The following is a 20,388-nucleotide window of genomic DNA, read 5'->3' on the forward strand; positions in this document are numbered from 1 at the left end:
AAATGGAAAGCTTACTGTATGGTGGTAGTGTCACATTGAACGAATGCTTTTTTCCAAATAAGTATATGGACAAACCACAGTAGAATGTTTGAATCGTTCAATATTCACGCACTGGAAGTAAAGTCTTCATCTATCAGTAATGGATTCTAGTTTAAAATTTGAATGTTGATGAATGGTCTAGTTGACTATGTTGTGTTTTCATTTTACAAGATTTAGACAAATATTAAAAAATGAACAAATCTTGTGTAACAGTTGTGCTTTTTTACTGCATCTGTTTATTGGGTTTCTTATTGCATGTTAAAGCAGAGCAATACGAAACCTCTGAAAATCCAAATTTTTCTATTCGTTACAATCTCACACTTGTTACTGGAAATGGTGATAAGAGAGGAACAGGCGTTCCTTACAGTATTGTAATGACAAGACCTGTGGGATTGGCATATTCTCAAAAGAGGAACACTATTTATCTTTCTGAAGGTAATTTGATGAGAAAACTTGACTTGACAACTGGCATGACTTATATATTTGCAAATGTTGAAAATCCTGGTTTGCTTGCTTTCTCTCCTAATGAAACAACTCTCTACGTATGCTTCCCACTCTCAAATAAGGTTCAAAGAATGGACTTTCTTCCAAATGGAACCGAAATCTTTTCAGATTTTGCTGGAAATGGAAATTCTGGAAATACAGGTGAAGGTGGCTTGGCTATTAATGCTCAATTGAATCAACCAAGTGGTGTAGCAGTTGATTCAAATGGTGATGTTTACATTTCAGATTCTGGAAATGGTTTAATCAGAAAGGTTTCCATCTCTTCAGGAATAATTACAAAATTTGCTGGAACAAGTCAAGGATTTGCAGGAGATGGTGGTTTGGCAAAGAATGCCAAGTTGAGTAATCCAAGAGGATTGAATTTTGGTCCAAATGGTGATTTGTACATTGCAGATTCTGATAATAATGTGGTGAGAAGAATTAATTCGAGTGGAATTATTACAACCATTGCAGGTGATACCACATCAGGTTATTCTGGAGATGGAGGTGATGCTAAATTGGCAAAGATGAAAAATCCAATCAATGTTATTGTCTCAAAAACTAATGAAATATTCATTAGTGATGCAGATAATAATGTTATTAGAAAGGTTTCCAATGGAAATATTTCAACAATTGCTGGTAATGAATTGGTGGGTTCTGGATTCAGTGGAGATGGAGGAGATTCTAAAAACGCATTGATTTCCATGGTACAAGGATTTGTATGGATCAATGATGAGTTGGTATTTGGAGATTTGGTAAATTCTATTAGAAAGATCAGTAAGAGTGGAATCATTTCATCCCTCACACAAAAACTTCCATTCACTGGTGATGGTGTTAATGTAGATTTGAGTTTTATACTCTATCCTAAAGGTATTTGTGTGAATGAGAATACAGGTGATATTATTTTTTCAGAAGCTTATGGAGATACTATTCGAAAGATTGCCAAGAATAGAATAATTACAAAAATAGCAGGTATTGGAAGTGCCAATAATTCTGCTGGAGTTGAAAATGGGCAAGCGCTCTCTGTTTCTCTTCATATGCCAAGTCTTATTCAATGTCAACCAAATGGTGATGTTTATGTTGCTGATTATTTCTCCAATCTCATTCGTTTAGTTTCGACCAATGGCAGTATAACGAATGTTGCTGGAACTGGTGTTGGGGGATACAGTGGAGATGGTGGTAATGCTAAATTAGCCAAATTGAATGCACCTAATTCAGTCAAAGTTTCTTCCAGTGATGAAATTGTTATTGCAGACACTTCCAATAATGTTATTCGAAAGGTTTTCAAAAATGGAACAATTATTACAATTGCTGGTACTATTGGAAGTCAGGGATACAGTGGAGACAATGGTCTAGCAATTAGTTCAGTTCTTTCCAGCCCATCAGATGTTGCTATTGCACCAAATGGTGAGGTATTCATTGCCGATTGGGGAAACCATGTTATTCGAAAGATTGATACTAAAGGTATCATTACAACAATTGTAGGCAATGGCACAGAAGGTAATGGTGGTGAGGGATTTAATAGACCTCTAACTGCTCAATTGAAATTTCCAAAATCAATCTCACTTTCGAAAGATGGAGAATTGTTCATTTCAGATTACAATGGAATTAAGAAATTAACAGTGAAAGGAACAATTGCTCATATTGCTGGAGTTGGAGATGATAGATATGTTCCTCTAACTCAAAATTACCTCTCAGATGCCACAACTGCCTCAGTTTTCACAGATCAAATTCACATCATGTCAAATGGTGATTTGATTATTGGCATTGGAAATGGTTATGACAATGGCAAGATCTACAAGCTATCCAAACTCACTTGCACCCAACCAAACTATTCTCCAGACAGCACCAACACTTTCTGTCTCCCTTCATGTTTTGGTTTGATTGCTGACAGCAACAATATCTGCTCAGGAAATGGTTCATGCATTTCGACCAATACCTGCCAATGCAAGCCAGGATATACTGGAGCCCAATGTCAATCTCGTATTGAACCAACCATTTCCAAACAACCAGCCTACCCTCTCACAAGTAGCTCCTCAATTCTTCCTCAAAAATCGAAAGGAGTGATTGGAGGAAATTCCAATCCACGTGGAGTTGCTTCGAGTGTTTGCGTTGGAATGAAAATTTCTGGAATTTTGTTGATTTTATGGGTCGTTCTGATGTTTTGCTTTTAATTGTGTTGAATTTGCATGATAATAAAGAATTGTTGTAAGAATCTTGTTGTGGTTTACAATAGGTAGGAGTGACAGAGCTGTAATGATGAGGAGTTTAATTTGTCTTTATAAGGCAATGTGGGACATATACAAACTTACAATATTTTGGTTATGAAATTGACACAATCAAGGAAATTTGTGTTCCAATTCATTACCTTTCTGTCTTTTCACCTCAATAGAAAAATATCAAAATCAAATCTATTCGAAAGCTTATATTTTGTATAAACTTAACAACTTTCGTGTTGAGGTTCTTTCAGTGACTATGTTAAAAATCCGCAAAATATCCATTTCATCTGAGCTCCAACATATCTCTGTAATAAATTCTTCATTTTTATAGTTTTCACTTGGAAGAGGAATTGAAATTGGAATAATTGCGCTTTCGAATGGTCTTTCGCAATAATTCATGTAAAATATTGGGTATTGAGCCTCTTAAACAAACTAAACACTGCAAGATATGATTCTACAGATCCAAACAATGTTTAAACATCTTTCGGCTAGAGTTTCGGGCAATGTTTTTATGTTCAATGTTGGAAACTCTCGAGTTCGACCTTCAGTTCGAAAGGTGAAAAAACAACGCTTGTCAGTCCACTTCTAAATACCAACTTTAAAAAAAAGAAACTTCTTAACTACGCACAACCTATCTAGTTTCGTTTAGTGTTTAGTTATGGTTGCCATCATTAATACGCCAACAATAGACGAAACGAAGAATAATTTCAATAATTCTTCATCAGTAGCAGCTGCCTCAGCTATTACAACATATTTCAACAATAATAATATTGGAAACGTTTCGAATAACATGTTAGTGCCCAACAAAACAACAAAACATTGAATTAGTAACGGCTTCACAAGATGATAGTATTAATAACAATTCTTTACAAACAATAACACCGCTCTATCAACAACATGGAAATTCTTCGATAGGTGTGGAAAGTAACGTTTCGTCTACTTTAGTTCAACCAATTCAACAAGAAAGCGAGAGTATCCAACAAATGATTTCGAATTTTAAATTGCGCCCATTAAGAGTTTACCAACAAGAACAAGAAAGAATGGAAAATCGTCAAGTTTCGTCACATGCTCCTCAAAATTCCTCATCGTCGAGCTCTAGATTACAATTAGTTTCGCCTTCCCCTAATAATAGCCTTCTAATGTTCCTTCACTTACAAATTCTCCGCAAGTTAATAGTATTTCAACTGTTATCATTCCATCTAATAATCATCAAACTCTAGTTTCGAATAATTCCTCAACAAATCAAGCTAATGAAAATCCAATTCAAGTAGTTTATAGTGAAACAAATCAGCAACAATTTGATGATTCACAAGGATTGTTGGGTTCTTTTGATATTTCCTCAGATTCTACTAGTGGAAAGAATGGTCAATCGAATATCAAGTCATTTGTCAAAGCTGCCTTATTAATTTTCCACATTATTTGTCAAATTGTAATGAGTGGCATGATTGGTATTTCATTCATTCTATACGATTGGAAAACCATGATCATTTTCACTCCCAAAATTGTCATTGGATTTCTAATAATTTTGGCAGTTTACAAAAAGAAGAATGGTTTCTTACATTTTCTATTAGGAAGCATCCTTTTAGATTTGATTTACACCACCATTTTGGTTGGTCTGAGGTTTTATGTAACAGCCAGACCTGGACAAGTTACTTTTCTGACACAGGAATCGAATAATGCATTTACTGAACTTTCTAAGAATCCAATAGAGTTAGCACCAAATCATGTGCTTGTCCACACTCCAGAATGGACACACTCAAGTGTTGAATGGATTAAGGCAGCTACCCCAATTCCAGAATCACCAAATGAGCACACTGATATGCAAGGAACAAGTGCTGCAACTGAAGCTCAAAGGAAAAAGCTTCCTGGCTTGTGGTTTCAATTCGGAATTCAAATTATGGGCGGATTTATTGTTCTCCTGACAATAATATGGACACTCATAGTTGGTCAACAGTAAATAACCATTCAATATTATTAAACATTTATTACAAAAACTTATTATTATTGAATACATTCAAATATGTAAAAAATTATCTCCACAACTTAAAGAATGGCCGTTCGTTTGCTGTTGAGTGATTTTACTGATCGTGATCATCATTATGATTTCACTCTGGAAAATATGCTCACCCGAAAACTCATGTTCCGATTTGATCTCAAGTTAATTCCGAAGAGTTTCATCTGTCCATTTTCTACAAAGCGATCATCATCAATTAATGATTTTAATCTCAATGTAATTATTTAATTATATTTAACTATAATTTAAAAATTTAATATTTAATATAAATATTTATAATAATATATTAATTAAATGGTATTCAACTTAAGAATACGGAATTAAAATTTAAAAAACCAGTCGATGTAAAATTCTCTCCTCAATTTCAATGTCTCATCATTTCCGATGAGAATGGACTCTATTTTCTCAATCATAAGAATGCAAGTTTGATGAAATTTGTGGCGGGAAAAGATTTTGGAAGTTTGTGTGTTGATTATTGTGCTTCTGATTGTGGAAAATCAAAGGATTATTTGATTGTTACGACACAGTTCATTACTACTCAGATTAGAAAGTATGATTTGGAGAAGATATTGTTTCATTTCAATGATCAATTGTGGAGGAGTGGTTTCGAATGGAGCAATTCTCAATTGTGTAGAATGAGTGGAATTGCCTTTTCGAGGAGGAATGCAAAGAGTGGATCTTTGTTTGTTTCAGATTGGACTTATTGTTACATGTTAAATGCAGGAAATGGAAAAGTAGTGACAAGATTTCATATATTCGATAGCTCTCTACAATACGAAATGAGAAGACCCATTCATGGCATTGAGTTTTACAAAGGTAATTTATGGCTTGTGGAGACTACTAATGATATTTGCCATATTCATCAATTTAAATGGGAAAATAGCAAGTGGAATAATTTCAAAATTCATCAATTTAAATGCAAAGGTGCCACCTGTCGTGATATCAAGGTCATTAATGAAAAATACTTGGCAATCAGTGATTCTAAAGGTAGAATTCTCCTCTTTGATTTGGTTGATTTCAAATTCCTTAGAAAGAGTCAAATTACTAGTCAAGACAAAATTACAATGGATGTAGGTCTGCAAGGAATTTGTTTCAATCCACTTTTAAATGAAATGTATGCATGTGACTTTGAAACTGATAAAGTTCACATTATTTTGTGATCATTATTCAACAAGTACATTCTCATTGTAAAGCTGTTGTCATTTGACTTTTGATGGACAATTATTATCTCTTTAAGAGTTGTTTAATACTACTACTTTATTTTTAGTGATTCGCAGTCAATTCGGTCGCTCAAGTTGTTAAAAAAATGTTAAAACGACACCAAGCAAAGATAATCATTGCCATCACAGCTTTTGGAATTTTCAGCATTCTTTTTTGCTGTTTCCTGTTCATATCACATTCGAATGGATATTCATTCTTTCGGAAATTCTATCCTATCGATCGCACACGAATGATTGTCGTTTCCAAATATACGGAAGATGTTTCATGGCTCGATACCTACCTTCCACACATTCCACATGCAGTCTACGATCGATTAAATCCACAGGCGCCATACATTGTCCATTCGAATAGAGGACACGAAGGATCCACCTATCTGAAATACATCATTGACCATTATGAAACTCTACCTGAAAATATTGTCTTTGTCCATGGCCATAGGATTGCATGGCACTGTCGAGATATGGTCACAATTTTGGAAAATTTACATTGGGGAAAGTTTGATTATGTTTCGTTGAATCCAGCTTATTTTCAGGTTCTCAATTCGACCAGTAGTGATTATTTGGCTGTGTCCAAGTATTGGCCACGTCTTTTTGAGGACACACTCGGTCAAATGCCTCCTCTCATTAAGGATTGGTGTTGTGCCTCATTTCATGTGAAAGGAAAACGAATTAGGAGACATCCAAAGAGTTTCTATCTGAGATTATATGAATGGTTACAATCTGGAGAGGAGGAAAATTATTGGTCGAGTAGAATTATGGAACATGTTTGGGTTTTGATGTTTGCCTCGAAAACACCTGAACCTGATGTGAATTTGTGTGACATTGCCAATTGTAGAAATATTGTGGGACATAGGGCATTTTCATTCAAGACAGTGAATGGTGAATTGAGGGAATTAAATCAATTGGAACAGAAATTGTTGTATTTACAGAGGAATCCACATATTAAAGATATTTAGATCAATAACTTTTCAAGTTAGTGGAACCAAACTGAAGAACCGATGTGCAAGAGTTTACGCAGAGAAGCCCCTTCTTAGTTTTATGAAAGGAATATTTTCATGATGAATAAGATTCCCGTGTAGTCCAATGGCTAGGATACCTGGCTTTCACCCAGGAGGTCCGGGTTCAATTCCCGGCATGGGAGAATCATTTTACCTTTTCTAAAAATAACAATTAAAGAAATAAGTATTTTCCTTCCACCCAATTCTTTATCTGGAGTTGAAGAATACAATTATTTAAGGCTTCATTCTTAAATGTTTCATGCATTTATTAATTTGCAATTTTACACACTCTATCAAGAAATAATTAGAATAAAGCCATGGCTTGGTACAGTTTCTCAAATGCTTGCTACATAATGTTTAGATATTGCAGGCTCAGTCGCTGCACCACCTTAATAGTGAAGCAACAGTAATCCAATTTTTATGAGAATGAAAGGTTCTTAATAAAATTATTAGAAGTAAAATCGAAAACCCAAAAACGGAAGGAAGATCATACCCTTAACTTTATTGTTGTGTGAGCCTCGTGCCTTAATATAAGTAGATGTAACGCCGTCATAGCTCAGTTGGATAGAGCACAGGACTTCTAATCCTGGGGTCGTGGGTTCGAGCCCCATTGTCGGTATCATATTTTTTCTTAAACACACATGGAGACATGATGTTTAAGAAAATATTGATTGACAATTTTAGCATTTATTAATACCATAAATTACATAAAAGGAAAGTCAATTAAATATATTGGAACAAATGAATCGAACAATCTTTTGATTTGTGACTGAACGTCCCGACTATTCATCCTTTCAAAAGCTTACTCATCAAAAAAAATGCACACCACAGCTGTTTTCGTTCTCTTTCTAATCCTCTCGGTAATTGTTTCGTTTAACACGCAAGGAGTTTCTTCACTCGTTACTCCAAAGCAATCCTATTTCTTGTGGCCAAACACTACCACAGGTGATGCAACAGTCTTTTTCAAGGTAAGATGATTTTTTCATTCGCTCACAAATATTATTGGAAATATTTAGGATGGCAGTTCGAAACCAATTGTCACTTTATGGGTAGGTTACGCTGCCTATGATGATATTGCAGGAGTAAAAACAAGTATTGCCAACATTATCTCTTCAGGTTCCATTCCATACATGTAAGTATTTAATTCAATACACTTTACAAGTTTATTAACTATTTAACACAGCCAATCTTACAGTTTTGGTGATAATGGACTTCGTGGGAATTACAATCTCTCCGTTGAATTTGATAAACAAGTTGCCATTGCCCTTGGATCAAATTTTGCCTTTGTCAACTTGGAAACTGAATGGGATGTCGAAGAAGTTTTGACACTTTTCCAAACAGCTGAAGGAACTCAATGTTTGAAAGATAGAGTCAACATGTTCAGAACCTATGCTCCTAATACTATCGTTGTGAGCTCTCCTGGATTATGGAAGTCAACCAGTAGTTATACTTTCTTTTCTTCAATTGATGCTACGTTGAATGCTCGTGCCATTTTGACACATATTGTCAATATTGGAAACACAACATGTTCTTTGAAATATGATGGTAGTTATTGGACAAGTGGAGCAAATTCATTGAGTGATGCTCTTGTTTTATTGGACGATACCATTACTTCTGATTTGCAAAAGATGAATGATGCTTGGGGAACAGTTTCACCAATGGAATGGATTATTGCTGACTCTGGAGTGACTTCATGTGGTTGGGGAGAAAGTGGACAAGCAACAATTTTGAATATTCTTGTGAAGGTAAGTTTACAATTTTTTTCACATTGTAATCAAAATTGATTTTCAAAAAAATTTCAATGAACAGAATCTTGATTGTTTATATAAAGGAGGTTTCAGAGGATTCATCCTACGTAACTCTGGTCCATCCCTCTCTGAACGTGCCATGGGTATCAATAACGAAGGCATGTTCACTTACACAACTTCACCTTCCTCAGTTACTGTCTTGAACACTGGATTGACAAGAGCAAGGCAATTATTTGTCAATAATCAAACACCTAATTGTGTCCAAGCTGATACTGTCTATACTGTTACCATTAATTCAAATTCTAATGCTTATTGGGCTCAGATTAGTGTCCTTCCATATTCAACCATTCAAAATGTTACCTTTACATGTTCTGGAATTAGTTCATTGTTGGCTACCTCCGCATGGTCTAGTTCTGTCTTTGTAAAGAGTTTGTCTCCAGGGTGTCCATTGGATTCTTCCATAACTGTTACTATAAACGGAAATGCCAAAGTGTCAATGAATTTTACAGTGGGAACAAGCGCCACTTCTGCATCATCCTCATCAAATGGAGGAAGTAGTTCTGGAAATAACACAAATACCAATAATGGAACTGTCATTAATCCAAGCAATGGAAATAACACCAACACCAATAATGGAACTAGCTCAAATAATGGAACAGTCATTACTCCTACCACTTCCACTGTAAAACCTACCACCTCAACAGTCGTACCAAAGACTTCATCAACCAATAGTGGAAGTTCCTCATCCAACTCAACCACAAATCCAACAAGCTCAGGAAATTCCAATAGAAATGGAACTGTAATAAGCTCTGCCAATTCATTCAAGAGTTCCACTAGTGCTCTATTCACTCTCTGTCTACTCTCTTTCCTATTCTTGTTAGACTTTTCAAAGTTGATATGTGTTAACAATTAACAACTTTACAAAGTTAGTAAAGTTAATTGACTGAATTTTTATCAACCTCTTTTTTATTCATGAAAATGGAAATTTCTGAGCAATTTCGAAAACAAAACAGAAATGACCTTTTATCTATAAACTTGTTGAATGCAAATTAATGAATTTATGAATCAAATAATTAAATAATTTCAACAATTTGAATAAAAATTTAAAAATTCAAAAAAAAAAATGTCCAATAAACTCTTATCCAATCTTCCACCACTTCCATCACTCCGAGAAATTCTCAAAATGTATGGCCTTCAAGCCAGTAAACAACTCTCACAAAACTTTTTATTAAATCTTCATGTAACGGATAAAATTGTGCGAGTATGTGGTGATATTTCTAATAAGACTGTGATTGAAATTGGACCTGGACCAGGTTGTTTAACCCGATCGATTCTTCAGGCTAATCCTAAACGATTAATTGTTGTTGAGAAGGATGAACGATTTATGCCTGCTCTTCAAAATCTTCAACAAAGTGTGGATGATGGTAAAATGCATATTGTTCAAGGAGATATATTAAAAGTGGATCAATTTAAATTAGTGGATCACTTTTTGGAGAAGGATGAAAAGGTTTTAAAGAATTCGGATGAATTGGCCAATGTAGTATTTATTGGTAATTTACCTTTCGGAATTGCAACACCATTATTGATTAATTGGTTGAAGGATTGTGCTAATGGAACTGGTGCTTTTGCATTTGGAAAGAAAATTCCGATGGTTTTAATGTTTCAAAAGGAGGTTGGATTGAGAATGAGTGCAAAAAATTCTACAAAGGAATTTGGTAGACTTTCAGTTTCTTCACAGAGTGTGTGTGATGTTGAACACATGTTTGTAGTGAATGCCAAGAGTTTCGTACCTGCTCCTAAAGTGGATGCAAGTGTAATGAGATTGATACCAAAGACAACACCACTCATTGATAATTCACTCGTTCAATTTGAGGATTTGGAACAATTTTGTAGAATTATTTTCAATGGTAAACGTAAACAATTGAATACTAATTTGAGTTCATACTTTTCTCCCAAGCAATGTGCTTATATTGCTGCAGGTGCAGTTGAGGGTGGTTCAAAGAATATGGATAGTGTCAATGCTGTTCTTTCACAACGTTCTCAAGACTTGACAGTTGAGGAAATTACTTCAATGGCCAGAAGATTTGTCAGACTGCGTGAAAGTGATCCAGCTATTAAGGATTTATTAAAGAGAGCTTAAATTGTTTCCTTCTAAATATTGTTTCAATGAGTGCAAAAAGTTATGAAAAAGGAAAGATTCATGATAATCTCTAGCCTTAAAATTATTGAAATATTTCACAAATTAAAAATAAATATTTATAATAGTATTATTAATATAAATTAATTTATTCCTCGTCTAATCCAACTTCTGGAGTATCTTCCATGCTCAAATATTGTCTATCCAATTGATATAACCTCACATAACCGTCTTCTCCTCCAGAGGCATATGATTTACCATCTGGTGAAAATGCCAAAAAGTGGATTGGACCAAAGTGACCTCTAACAGTTCCTATTTCTTCTTCAAAAACTTGATGGAAAAAGTGAGTATCGAAATATGTTTGCTTCTTAACAGTAGTTGTAACATCTTGAGCAGCTGTACCACCACCCAAAATTACGTGGCGTTTGATTGGTGAAATGGCAGCAGTGTTGACTGGATCAGAGTGTTTATAGACCTTAAGGAGTTCCAGTGTTTGACTTTCAAAGAGTTTAGCAGTTTTATCGGTAGAAGCAGACATGAAAAGCATTCTATCCTTTGAGAATGACAATCTAACAACAGTATGAGTGTGTTCTCTAGTTGATCCTAATTGCTTACCACTCTCGGCATCGAATGTTCTAATAGTACCATCATCAAATCCACAAATAATGGTCTTGTTCAAAGGTCCCCAAGCAGCAGATGTAATTTTATCCTTTTGTTCAATTTTTCTTGATGGAATTAATTTTCCACTTCTAGATTCCGTTCCTTCTTCTGGGAGTTTAAAGATTTGAATGGATGGAGTTTGTTTGAATGAAGAGTCGGTAACGGCAAGGAATTGTTTATCACCTTCACTGAATTGAACAACCTTTGTTGGTGTAGCAAAATCTACAGATAATAATTGAGCACCAGTTTGAACATCCCACAAGGTAACCTTCATATCAGCGGAAGCACACAACAATCTAGTACAAGCAGCATTAACATCAATACAATTGACAGCACCGCTATGTTTAAAGGTACCAAGCAATTGTCCATTGTGAGTATACCACACTGAAACACTTTGGTCTTTTGATGATGCGAACAACAAATCGCCTTCTCTGCTATATTTTAACCAAGAAATTGGTTTCAAGTGAACGTGGAGATTCAAAGGTTTGATGGTCATTTTTTATCTTCTTCAAATTTTTAATAATAAATTAATAATTTTGAATAAATTTTATTGAATCATTTCTTCTAAAGCCTTTCTAGCTTGCTTTCTGGGAATATTCATCAACTCTGAAAAGAACAAATTGTAGGGTTGGATGTGATAAGAATAGAGTGTAAGCTTGTTTCTATATTTTGCTTTAAATCAATAATGAAATTGAATTATTATTTGTTTTTGGATTGTATTGATGAATAAAGCGATCAAAGAAGGCAAACCTACCAGTAGCAAGACGTCATTTAGATTATCGGTACTACCTTCCGTAATTCATCACAGCAGCTGGATTGTCATCACGAATAAACTATTATAAGAACATCTTCATAAGCTGGCTGTTGAAACCCATGATGATGTCATTGCGATTTTACCCTTAAATTTTGTTAGTTGCAAATTTTTCAATTTTTAAATTATTTAAAAAAAACAACAACACATCATCCACAAACTTTACTTGTTGGTAGTATTATCGGAGTTGTGATTTATTAAACCTGAACAGAAAAAAACTTGTACAAATAGAAGATGATTGATAATTTTACAATTCTTACAAAAGGAGGATTGGTACTTTATAGTTTTACTGGATTTGCATTGAATGGAAATCCTATCAATGAATTAATTCGATCAGTATTGTTGGAAGATCGTCTCTCCGATAAGACATTTAACTATCAAAATGAATATTTGCTGACATGGCTTCAAGAAAATGAATTTGATCTTATTTTCGTAGTTGTTCATCAAATTGCAATTCAAATTACATTTATTGATACTCTCTTGGAAAATATTAAAAACAAATTCACTTCAACATTTAAGAAAGTACTTCAAGATGCTAAAGGAAAAGGAAAGGGTATGTCAGTCCTCAGTGAACACGAATTTTCCTTTGATAAGGAATTTACAAAGATTTTGAACAATCTTGAAGAAAGATCGCGAGAAGAAAAACAATTGCAAAAGGAAGGTTTGCTCATCAGACAATATAGAAAGAAGGACGACGAAAAGAAGGATGAATCGACAAATAATGAAGAGGAAAAGAAAAAGACAACCTTTATTGAAAAGCAAATTCAAAAAGGTGAAGAAATGCTCCAAACAAGTTCACCAAAACAAATGTCCAAATATGAAAAGAAGAAGGATAAGAAAGCAGCCACACCAACCACCACCCAAATCGAAGAAAGTGATTCGGAAGAGGAGGATGATGAAGCTCAAACACCAAAATCAGCCACAGAAATGAATGAAAATGTTAAGGCCAATATTGAACAAATGAAGAAACGTTTCGGAAAATTCAAGGGAGTCAACATGGCAAAGAAGGGTTCCAAGAAGAATGTTACAGAACCATCCACTCCTGAAGATGAAAATTCCATCCCAACAGTTCAAATGAAGGAAAAGCCAAAGAAGGTTGCCACCAACTGGGATCAATTTGATACCACCTACACTAAGAAGAAGGCCGAAAATATTGACTTTTCAAAGAAGACAAAAACTGGTGATGAAAATGGCTCACCAGAAGATGATCTTCAACGTCACAAGGAAAAGTACATGCCAAATCCAAATCAAATGACTGATATTGATGCCGATATTTATGATTCAAGCAGTGAAGAAGAAGAGGAAATTGATGAAAAACCAAAGAAGGGTAACATTTTCTCTACCTTCTTCTCCAATTTGACTAATGGTAGAACTCTTACAAAGGAAGATCTTGATCCTGTCATGGAAGATTTCAAACAATCACTCATGAAGAAGAACGTTGCTCAAGAAATTGCAGTTAGCATTTGTGATTCAGTCTCTGAAAATTTGGTTGGTAAAAAGTTGGGTACCTTCTCCTCCATTAAGAGTGAAGTCACTAAGGCTATGGAAGAAGCCCTCACAAGAATCTTGACTCCAAGCAGAACTATTAACATTCTCAAGGAAGCCTCAACTGTCAGAGAACAAGGCAGACCATATGTTATTGTCATGTGTGGTGTCAATGGTGTTGGTAAGAGTACCACCTTGTCAAAGATTTGCTATTGGTTACTTCAAAAGGAATTCTCTTGTTTGATTGCTGCTTGTGATACTTTTAGATCTGGTGCTGTTGAACAACTTCAAGTCCATGCTAGATGTTTGAATGTACCAGTATTCCAAAAGGGTTATGGTAAGAATGCTGCCTCTCTTGCTAAGGAAGCTATCAACCATGCAAAGAAGAATGGTTTTGATATTGTACTTGTAGATACAGCTGGTAGAATGCAAGATAACGAACCATTGATGAAATCTCTCATTGAATTGATTCAAGTCAATACTCCAGATCTTGTCTTGTTCGTTGGTGAAGCTCTCGTTGGTAATGACGGTATTGACCAATTGCAAAAGTTCAACTCTTCACTCAAGGTTTTGGCTAGCTCTGAAAATGCTGCCACCAAGCAAACTAAGGATTTAATTGATGGTATCGTCTTGACCAAGTTTGATACTATTGATGAGAAGGTGGGAGCTGCAGTTTCAATGGTTCACAAAACTGGTCACCCAATTGTATTTGTTGGTGTTGGTCAAACTTATACCGATTTGAGAACACTCAAGGTTGAATCAGTAGTGAAATCCCTCCTTAAATAATGTAAATAAAATTAGTGATGGATTGAGTTGTGCATGATTAATTGAATGAGAAACTTTCTGAAATTTTATTAATTCCAAAGAAAATGCAAGTTTACAATTTCAGAACCTTCATGATGAACTCTCCTATTTTTATCATTTTGTTCAACTCCAAGTTGGAAAAAATATCATAACATAAAGACTCAATATCACGTCACAACCCCAATATTTCAAGATGGACATTACCGTGAAAGAATCAAAGTCTACCTGGAGCCATACCTTCCCACAATTAGACACCTCGCTGACTGTTCTCAAATTTCGTGAATTAATTGTAGAGAATCACAACCAAGCACTTCCTTCCGATGTGTGGCTTTTATCAGAAGTAACCATCATTAACGGAGGTAAATTTCTCAAGAATGATGATGAAACTCTTGCCGATGCTAAAGTAAAAGCAAGCGTGTTAGTCTATTTGAAAAAACAACCTGCTTCATCATCAGCAGCTAGTTCTACTTCCACAACAGCAACAACCATCACATCAAACTCTACCTCTTCAAATACTGTAAATAATAATAGCACAACCAATAGTACTGTTGGTAATAATTCACCTCCTCCTGTACAACAACAACAATCAATTGTCGATAAACAATTGGAACAAGCACGTCGTCTTGAAAAGATCAAGTTGGCTGCTTTGGAAATGGCTAAACGATCCAATGGTGGAGATAGTCGATATGAACAATACCACTTTGTTTTGGAAGATCAGAATGGAAATAAGATTAGATTACCAGAATCTGAAAGAGAAGCTCTCGTGGTAGGAATGATTTTGCAACAAAAGAGTGAAGAATTTATCAAGAAGAAGCAATACAGAGAAGCATTCGATTGTTTGCAAGTAGCAGATGAAGCATTCAAAAAGTTACCAATTGAATTACTTTCCATGATTGATAATTATGCAACCTTATTGATTGATATTGTTTGGGTAATGTACAAATTAAAGGATCCAACAATGCTATTTGATGCTATTCAAAGATTGCAATTGGCTGAAAAGATTCTCAAGGCCTCACATGGTGAAAATTTGGAAAGATTAATGACAATTCAAGGTGGCAAATTTGCACAATTCCCTCTCTATTGTAAACTATCATTATTGAAGGGAATTATTTGTTTGGAGGTTGATGATAAGAGTTCAGCAAAAGTTTATCTCGAAAAGGCCAATCAAGATTACAAAAAATTAGTTCTCGATCCAACCCTTATTGAACAAGTTGTTGGTATGGGATTTACCTATAAGGAGGCTAGAAAGGCTTTGAAAGAATGTCAAGGAAATGTGGAAAATGCACTCACTGCAATTATTGAAAAGAGAGAACTTGCCAAGAGAAGAGAAATGGAAGAATTCGAAAGAAAACAAGATAGAAAAAAGCAACTTGCATTTGGAAACACTAAGAATGGAAAGCTTGTTGATATGAAACTCTTAAAGGCTTTGCATTCTGTATTCTCTCAATTGGATGAAGAGACTATTGCTGAGGCAATCAAGATGGCTGACAATGATGAACTTGTTTCAACCCAACTATTGTGTGATCCACAAACTTTGGAAGAGTTAGCCTATAAGGTTGAGGAAAATATTCATCACAGATATGTAGATTATGAACAAGTTTATAACTTGTGCATGCTGGGTTTTGAAATGCAAAGTGTTGTCTTTGCTCTCAAGAAAGCACAAGGTATGGGAAATAGAGGTAAAATTGAAGAAATTGCTGTCGACATGATTATTAATGGTAAGGCAAAACCAAAGATTCAATCCAAAGATTTGGATGATATTGCTGCTTACATTATCAAAAAGTCAACTTCTGGAACTCTCCTCTCACAACCAGCCACTACTGGTGAAAGTGCAAGCAGTGAAGTACCAAACAGCCAAGACTCGATGCTCGATGAAGGAGAGGATGATCAACAATTTCCACCTGAAGGTGCTAGCTCTATAAATGCTCAAGAGGACGACGAATATAGCGAGGAAGATGATGAGGATGAACAAGAACCAAACACACCACTCGATGATGTCTTTAAGAAGAAACAAGAAATGGAAGATATCATTGATGAAGAAATTGTTGAATCATTCTACAATTCTCAACAAGACGATGACTATGCAGATGAAATGGAAGCATTGAATTTGTATCTTTCAAAGTTAAATTAAATAATTCTTTAAAAGTAAATCAAAATATTAATGGAAAAATAATTTGGAAAAATAGATTTATTTAATTAGAACATCTGATAAAGTTGAATTATTAATTATTAATTTTAACTTTTTAAACATTTCTTTGAGTTGTTTGGTTTCGTTTTCATCTTTTTTAAAAGCAATTAAAAAGTAGCCACCTGCATAAATAGAATTAACCAGATTAAATAAATTATCATCACAATGTAATGGTTGTGGAATTTTCTTATTGTCTCCAACAATTTTCCATTTAGATCCACATATCATAACTTGATTACTTCTAGTTAAAAAGCTTGTAAAATAAAATCCACATGAAATATCTTTAAATTTCAAGTTATTGGATTCAACCAATTTAAATACTGGCGATGCTTGATTGGTATTTATACCTAATTCACCATTTTCATTATATCCTGCACCATATACATTTCCTAACTCTGTTAATACCATTGTATGATGTATGCCTAGTGATACTTTAATTGCCTTTTCAGGAAAATCAACTTTGGTAAATACCATTAAATTAGAATCTGATCTACCCAATTTACCATTGTCATTTCTTCCTGCAGTCCATACTTGTCCTTCCATATCTATTATCACTGAATGAGAATATGAAAAATCTGCATCCATTACCTTGTTAAATATTAATTCAAATTTGTATAATAATTCATTTGGTTTACCTCTATTTAAATATTATTAATCAAACAATTATAGAAATAATAAACACATACAATTCACCACTTGAATTATTACCTGCAGCATATAAATTTCTATCTTTGGTAATAATAGCACAAGTATTAAATCTAGAAATTAATCTTTCAATTTGATTTAAAGGAATATGATCTGTATTTGCTTTCACAAATGTATTTGTAGATGATGCATTACCAACACCCAATTGTCCATGATTATTAAATCCAGATCCAAGGAGAGCTAATTCTCTATTATTATAAATATTATCAATATTACTGTCAATACTATTATCATCAGTATCATATTCAACGAGAATCATACTATGATTCCATCCACATTGTGCTTGTAATATTTTAATGTTCTTTCTTTTAATATGTTCTATTATTGGATCAGTAATATCACGTAATTCACAACTACTACCACTATTAGTTGGTACTCCTTGTTCTCCTATTATAATATTGGATTATTATGAATATTAAATAGTTTGTGATGATTACAAAGTTTACAAAATATTAACAATATATGAATTGATAATAACATACCAGTGCCATTATAACCTGCAGAGAATAATCGATTTTGCAAAGTTACTTTATCTTGTAATAATAAAAACAAAAAATCACCACCACAACTAATACTAATAACTTTATACTTTGAATACTTGCTTGGATCGATGATCAAATGTGTTGAATTGGATTCCTTTAAAATTTGATAACTGGTGCTCTCACCAACTCCGAATATGATTGGATCATCGTTTGCGTAAGAAGATTCCTTTGATGATGAAGAAGTTGATCGCTTCATTTTTTTGGTTTTGATTACAATAAAATTGTTGTGCTATTTTTAAAATACATAAAGTTCATCTGTGTGGAATAATGAGCTTGTTTGAGGTCAATTACATGAAAGATGCTTAAAAAAATGATAAGATAAATGTGTAATGTTTGAAAAAAGCAAATGGCACCGTGTTCGGAATTGTTTTATATAATTTTGCATCATAAGATAATAATATTAATAATGGAATTAATTGGAATAATTAGAACAAGTAGCAAGGCTGTTAAAGCTGTATGAGCTCCAAAACTTGGAGGTGCTTTCACTCTTGTTAATACTAAAGGAGAAGTTGTTACAGATTCTGAATTTAGAGGAAAATTCATGGTCATGTATTTTGGATTTTCTAATTGTCCTGATGTTTGTCTAACTTGAAATGAAAAAGATGAGCTCTTCAAAGAATTGAAAAGGAAAATCCAGAGTTGGCAGCCAAGATTGTTGCAATTTTAAGTAATGAATATAATATCTAGCTTTTCTAGTGGGAGAATTCTTGCTGTGACTATCTGGTAACGTTTTTTGTGACATTGAACCACTGCTCAAAGAATTGTTGTACAATTCGATTTTGGAAAGAGAGTCTGTAGGGGTCATCCTTATACAACCCTTTCCTTATTATGTTCGATTTGTAAATTACTTCTGATAATTCTGTTTGAAAATCGAGTGGAAGCATAAGATGTTCAAAAGGTGTTTCAATTAATTTCTTAGCCCATTCCAATACAATCGACCTAATTGTTGAATCTAAATTATCTATTTTTTTCAATATCAGATCATTGATTGAACCTTGCAATTGTTCAATATCAACAGAACCATCACTCTTCACAGTTTCTAATACATAACCTAAATAAACAGGCTTCATTCCAGTTACTAGAAGTATCCTGTCAATTTCATAAGTATCTGTAATATTTAGAGCTTGAAGATATTTGACACCAAAATCGCGAGAAGGTTCGAATAACTCTACAGACCTAAGCCTATCACCAGCTGATTGCAACTCTTTGGCATAACCGTCAGAAGATATGACCAACAAACCAATTCCAGTTGGGAAATTCTCTTACCATGCTAATGAACCTATTGGCTATTGGCGCGTTTCGATTAGCATTGTCAATTATGAATAAAGGACAATGCATAGATCTGAGGTTTTTAGAATGTAAGTCAATATATTTCTTGACAGTAAATTCAATATCCGACCAAGATGTTTCCTTCTCAAGCATATTCATTTGAGCTGCTATTTCTGCAATGGTTGTGGTTTCACTCAAGCTGATCAACATATAGGGATGAGGATTTAGTAATCTTATAGAATCCTCTAACATGGTGGTTTTTCCAATTCCACTCTCACCATGAAAGCCTTTCATATGTAGTTTACAATTATGCATCAACGTTAGGGTTTTTGAAAATATGTTAGAGTACTCATCATTTGGAATTAGGTTTGGATGTTCTGCAATCTCACTCGAATACAATGTAGAATTCAGGGATACGATCCTATCTTGAATTGGATGAACCAATTCAATCTTTGTTACGCCTCCTGAATACAAGTAGCTGTACAAACAGGCTGTGATAGCGCAGAATATGGCAACAGCATTAAGGATATTACTACAAGAAAAATCACAACAAGCAAGGTAGCTGGTTTTCCTTGCCTCCTTTTTTTTCTCTTCGTCCTTTTCAATACGGTAGTTGGAAGAAGACCCTTTGATGATAACGGAAGAATCAACGGATGTTGTTTGTTGGTCCTCAACATCCCTGCTGTTGTAAGGGAATACAGTGCTTTTAGATTGCAAGCTGTGTGTGGCCATTTTTTTTTTGATGTAAAATCAGCCCTGTAAACAAACGGCGGTAGAGACAACTTTCACAACCGAATAAATATTATTAATTTTGGAATTTATTAAATGGTTCTCTCTGGACGGTGACTCCTTAATATTTGAGTGGCATTCACATTCTCCCTTAATTTTGCACTCTCCATGACCAGTGCAATTAATACTGCTATCGCAAAAAGTTGGCGTTATTTCCAATTAGTCCTCAAAACCACTCGAACAAGAACAGTTATTCAATGATATGCATGCTCCTCTCCCCGAACAAGCACTCGTATCATTTGCTCTCATTCCCTCACATATTATAATTTCCTCACCT

At 34.4% G+C, this 20,388-nt stretch overlaps 11 protein-coding genes and 2 non-coding genes across 13 annotated transcripts; 10 read left to right on the forward strand and 3 right to left on the reverse strand.

The window, feature by feature from the left end:
* Positions 1-230: 230 nt before the first annotated feature.
* On the forward strand, positions 231-2,696 carry NAEGRDRAFT_74931 (uncharacterized protein; the record flags this gene model as incomplete). The annotated part of the gene is made up of 1 exon (XM_002670023.1): positions 231-2,696. One exon carries the CDS (start codon positions 231-233, stop codon positions 2,694-2,696), a length of 2,466 nt encoding a protein of 821 aa, XP_002670069.1.
* A 1,028-nt stretch (positions 2,697-3,724) lies between these two features.
* On the forward strand, positions 3,725-4,714 carry NAEGRDRAFT_81946 (uncharacterized protein; the record flags this gene model as incomplete). Its single annotated transcript, XM_002670024.1, has 2 exons — positions 3,725-3,850; positions 3,874-4,714. The coding sequence occupies 2 exons, from the start codon at positions 3,725-3,727 to the stop codon at positions 4,696-4,698; spliced, it is 951 nt and encodes a 316-aa protein (XP_002670070.1). The 3' UTR covers positions 4,699-4,714.
* Positions 4,715-4,777: 63 nt separating this feature from the next.
* On the forward strand, positions 4,778-5,924 carry NAEGRDRAFT_81947 (uncharacterized protein). Its single transcript, XM_002670025.1, has 2 exons — positions 4,778-4,971; positions 5,067-5,924. The coding sequence occupies exons 1-2, from the start codon at positions 4,792-4,794 to the stop codon at positions 5,913-5,915; spliced, it is 1,029 nt and encodes a 342-aa protein (XP_002670071.1). The 5' UTR covers positions 4,778-4,791; the 3' UTR covers positions 5,916-5,924.
* A 147-nt stretch (positions 5,925-6,071) lies between these two features.
* On the forward strand, positions 6,072-6,934 carry NAEGRDRAFT_81948 (uncharacterized protein). The gene has a single exon (XM_002670026.1). The coding sequence runs from the start codon at positions 6,206-6,208 to the stop codon at positions 6,929-6,931; it is 726 nt and encodes a 241-aa protein (XP_002670072.1). The 5' UTR covers positions 6,072-6,205; the 3' UTR covers positions 6,932-6,934.
* Positions 6,935-7,044: 110 nt separating this feature from the next.
* NAEGRDRAFT_t743 lies at positions 7,045-7,116 on the forward strand. Its single transcript has one exon. It is a non-coding gene; the product is annotated as a tRNA-Glu (tRNA).
* Positions 7,117-7,518: 402 nt separating this feature from the next.
* On the forward strand, positions 7,519-7,592 carry NAEGRDRAFT_t744. The gene has a single exon. It is a non-coding gene; the product is annotated as a tRNA-Arg (tRNA).
* Positions 7,593-7,791: 199 nt separating this feature from the next.
* NAEGRDRAFT_74935 (uncharacterized protein) lies at positions 7,792-9,634 on the forward strand (the record flags this gene model as incomplete). The annotated part of the gene is made up of 4 exons (XM_002670027.1): positions 7,792-7,941; positions 7,990-8,105; positions 8,157-8,718; positions 8,783-9,634. 4 exons carry the CDS (start codon positions 7,792-7,794, stop codon positions 9,632-9,634), a joined length of 1,680 nt encoding a protein of 559 aa, XP_002670073.1.
* A 270-nt stretch (positions 9,635-9,904) lies between these two features.
* On the forward strand, positions 9,905-10,861 carry NAEGRDRAFT_74936 (uncharacterized protein; the record flags this gene model as incomplete). The annotated part of the gene is made up of 1 exon (XM_002670028.1): positions 9,905-10,861. The coding sequence occupies one exon, from the start codon at positions 9,905-9,907 to the stop codon at positions 10,859-10,861; it is 957 nt and encodes a 318-aa protein (XP_002670074.1).
* A 145-nt stretch (positions 10,862-11,006) lies between these two features.
* Positions 11,007-12,014, reverse strand: NAEGRDRAFT_74937 (uncharacterized protein; the record flags this gene model as incomplete). The annotated part of the gene is made up of 1 exon (XM_002670070.1): positions 11,007-12,014. One exon carries the CDS (start codon positions 12,012-12,014, stop codon positions 11,007-11,009), a length of 1,008 nt encoding a protein of 335 aa, XP_002670116.1.
* A 549-nt stretch (positions 12,015-12,563) lies between these two features.
* NAEGRDRAFT_81949 (signal recognition particle receptor alpha subunit family protein) lies at positions 12,564-14,625 on the forward strand (the record flags this gene model as incomplete). Its single annotated transcript, XM_002670029.1, has 1 exon — positions 12,564-14,625. One exon carries the CDS (start codon positions 12,564-12,566, stop codon positions 14,598-14,600), a length of 2,037 nt encoding a protein of 678 aa, XP_002670075.1. The 3' UTR covers positions 14,601-14,625.
* A 186-nt stretch (positions 14,626-14,811) lies between these two features.
* NAEGRDRAFT_74939 (uncharacterized protein) lies at positions 14,812-16,749 on the forward strand (the record flags this gene model as incomplete). Its single annotated transcript, XM_002670030.1, has 1 exon — positions 14,812-16,749. The coding sequence occupies one exon, from the start codon at positions 14,812-14,814 to the stop codon at positions 16,747-16,749; it is 1,938 nt and encodes a 645-aa protein (XP_002670076.1).
* A 57-nt stretch (positions 16,750-16,806) lies between these two features.
* On the reverse strand, positions 16,807-18,249 carry NAEGRDRAFT_74940 (uncharacterized protein; the record flags this gene model as incomplete). Its single annotated transcript, XM_002670071.1, has 3 exons — positions 16,807-17,443; positions 17,493-17,898; positions 17,994-18,249. The coding sequence occupies 3 exons, from the start codon at positions 18,247-18,249 to the stop codon at positions 16,807-16,809; spliced, it is 1,299 nt and encodes a 432-aa protein (XP_002670117.1).
* A 1,022-nt stretch (positions 18,250-19,271) lies between these two features.
* Positions 19,272-20,054, reverse strand: NAEGRDRAFT_53778 (uncharacterized protein; the record flags this gene model as incomplete). The annotated part of the gene is made up of 1 exon (XM_002670072.1): positions 19,272-20,054. The coding sequence occupies one exon, from the start codon at positions 20,052-20,054 to the stop codon at positions 19,272-19,274; it is 783 nt and encodes a 260-aa protein (XP_002670118.1).
* Positions 20,055-20,388: the final 334 nt, after the last annotated feature.

The sequence above is a fragment of the Naegleria gruberi genome (genome assembly GCF_000004985.1).
Source record: "Naegleria gruberi genomic scaffold NAEGRscaffold_75, whole genome shotgun sequence".
In the NCBI taxonomy this organism is placed as follows: domain Eukaryota; phylum Heterolobosea; class Eutetramitea; order Acrasida; family Naegleriidae; genus Naegleria; species Naegleria gruberi.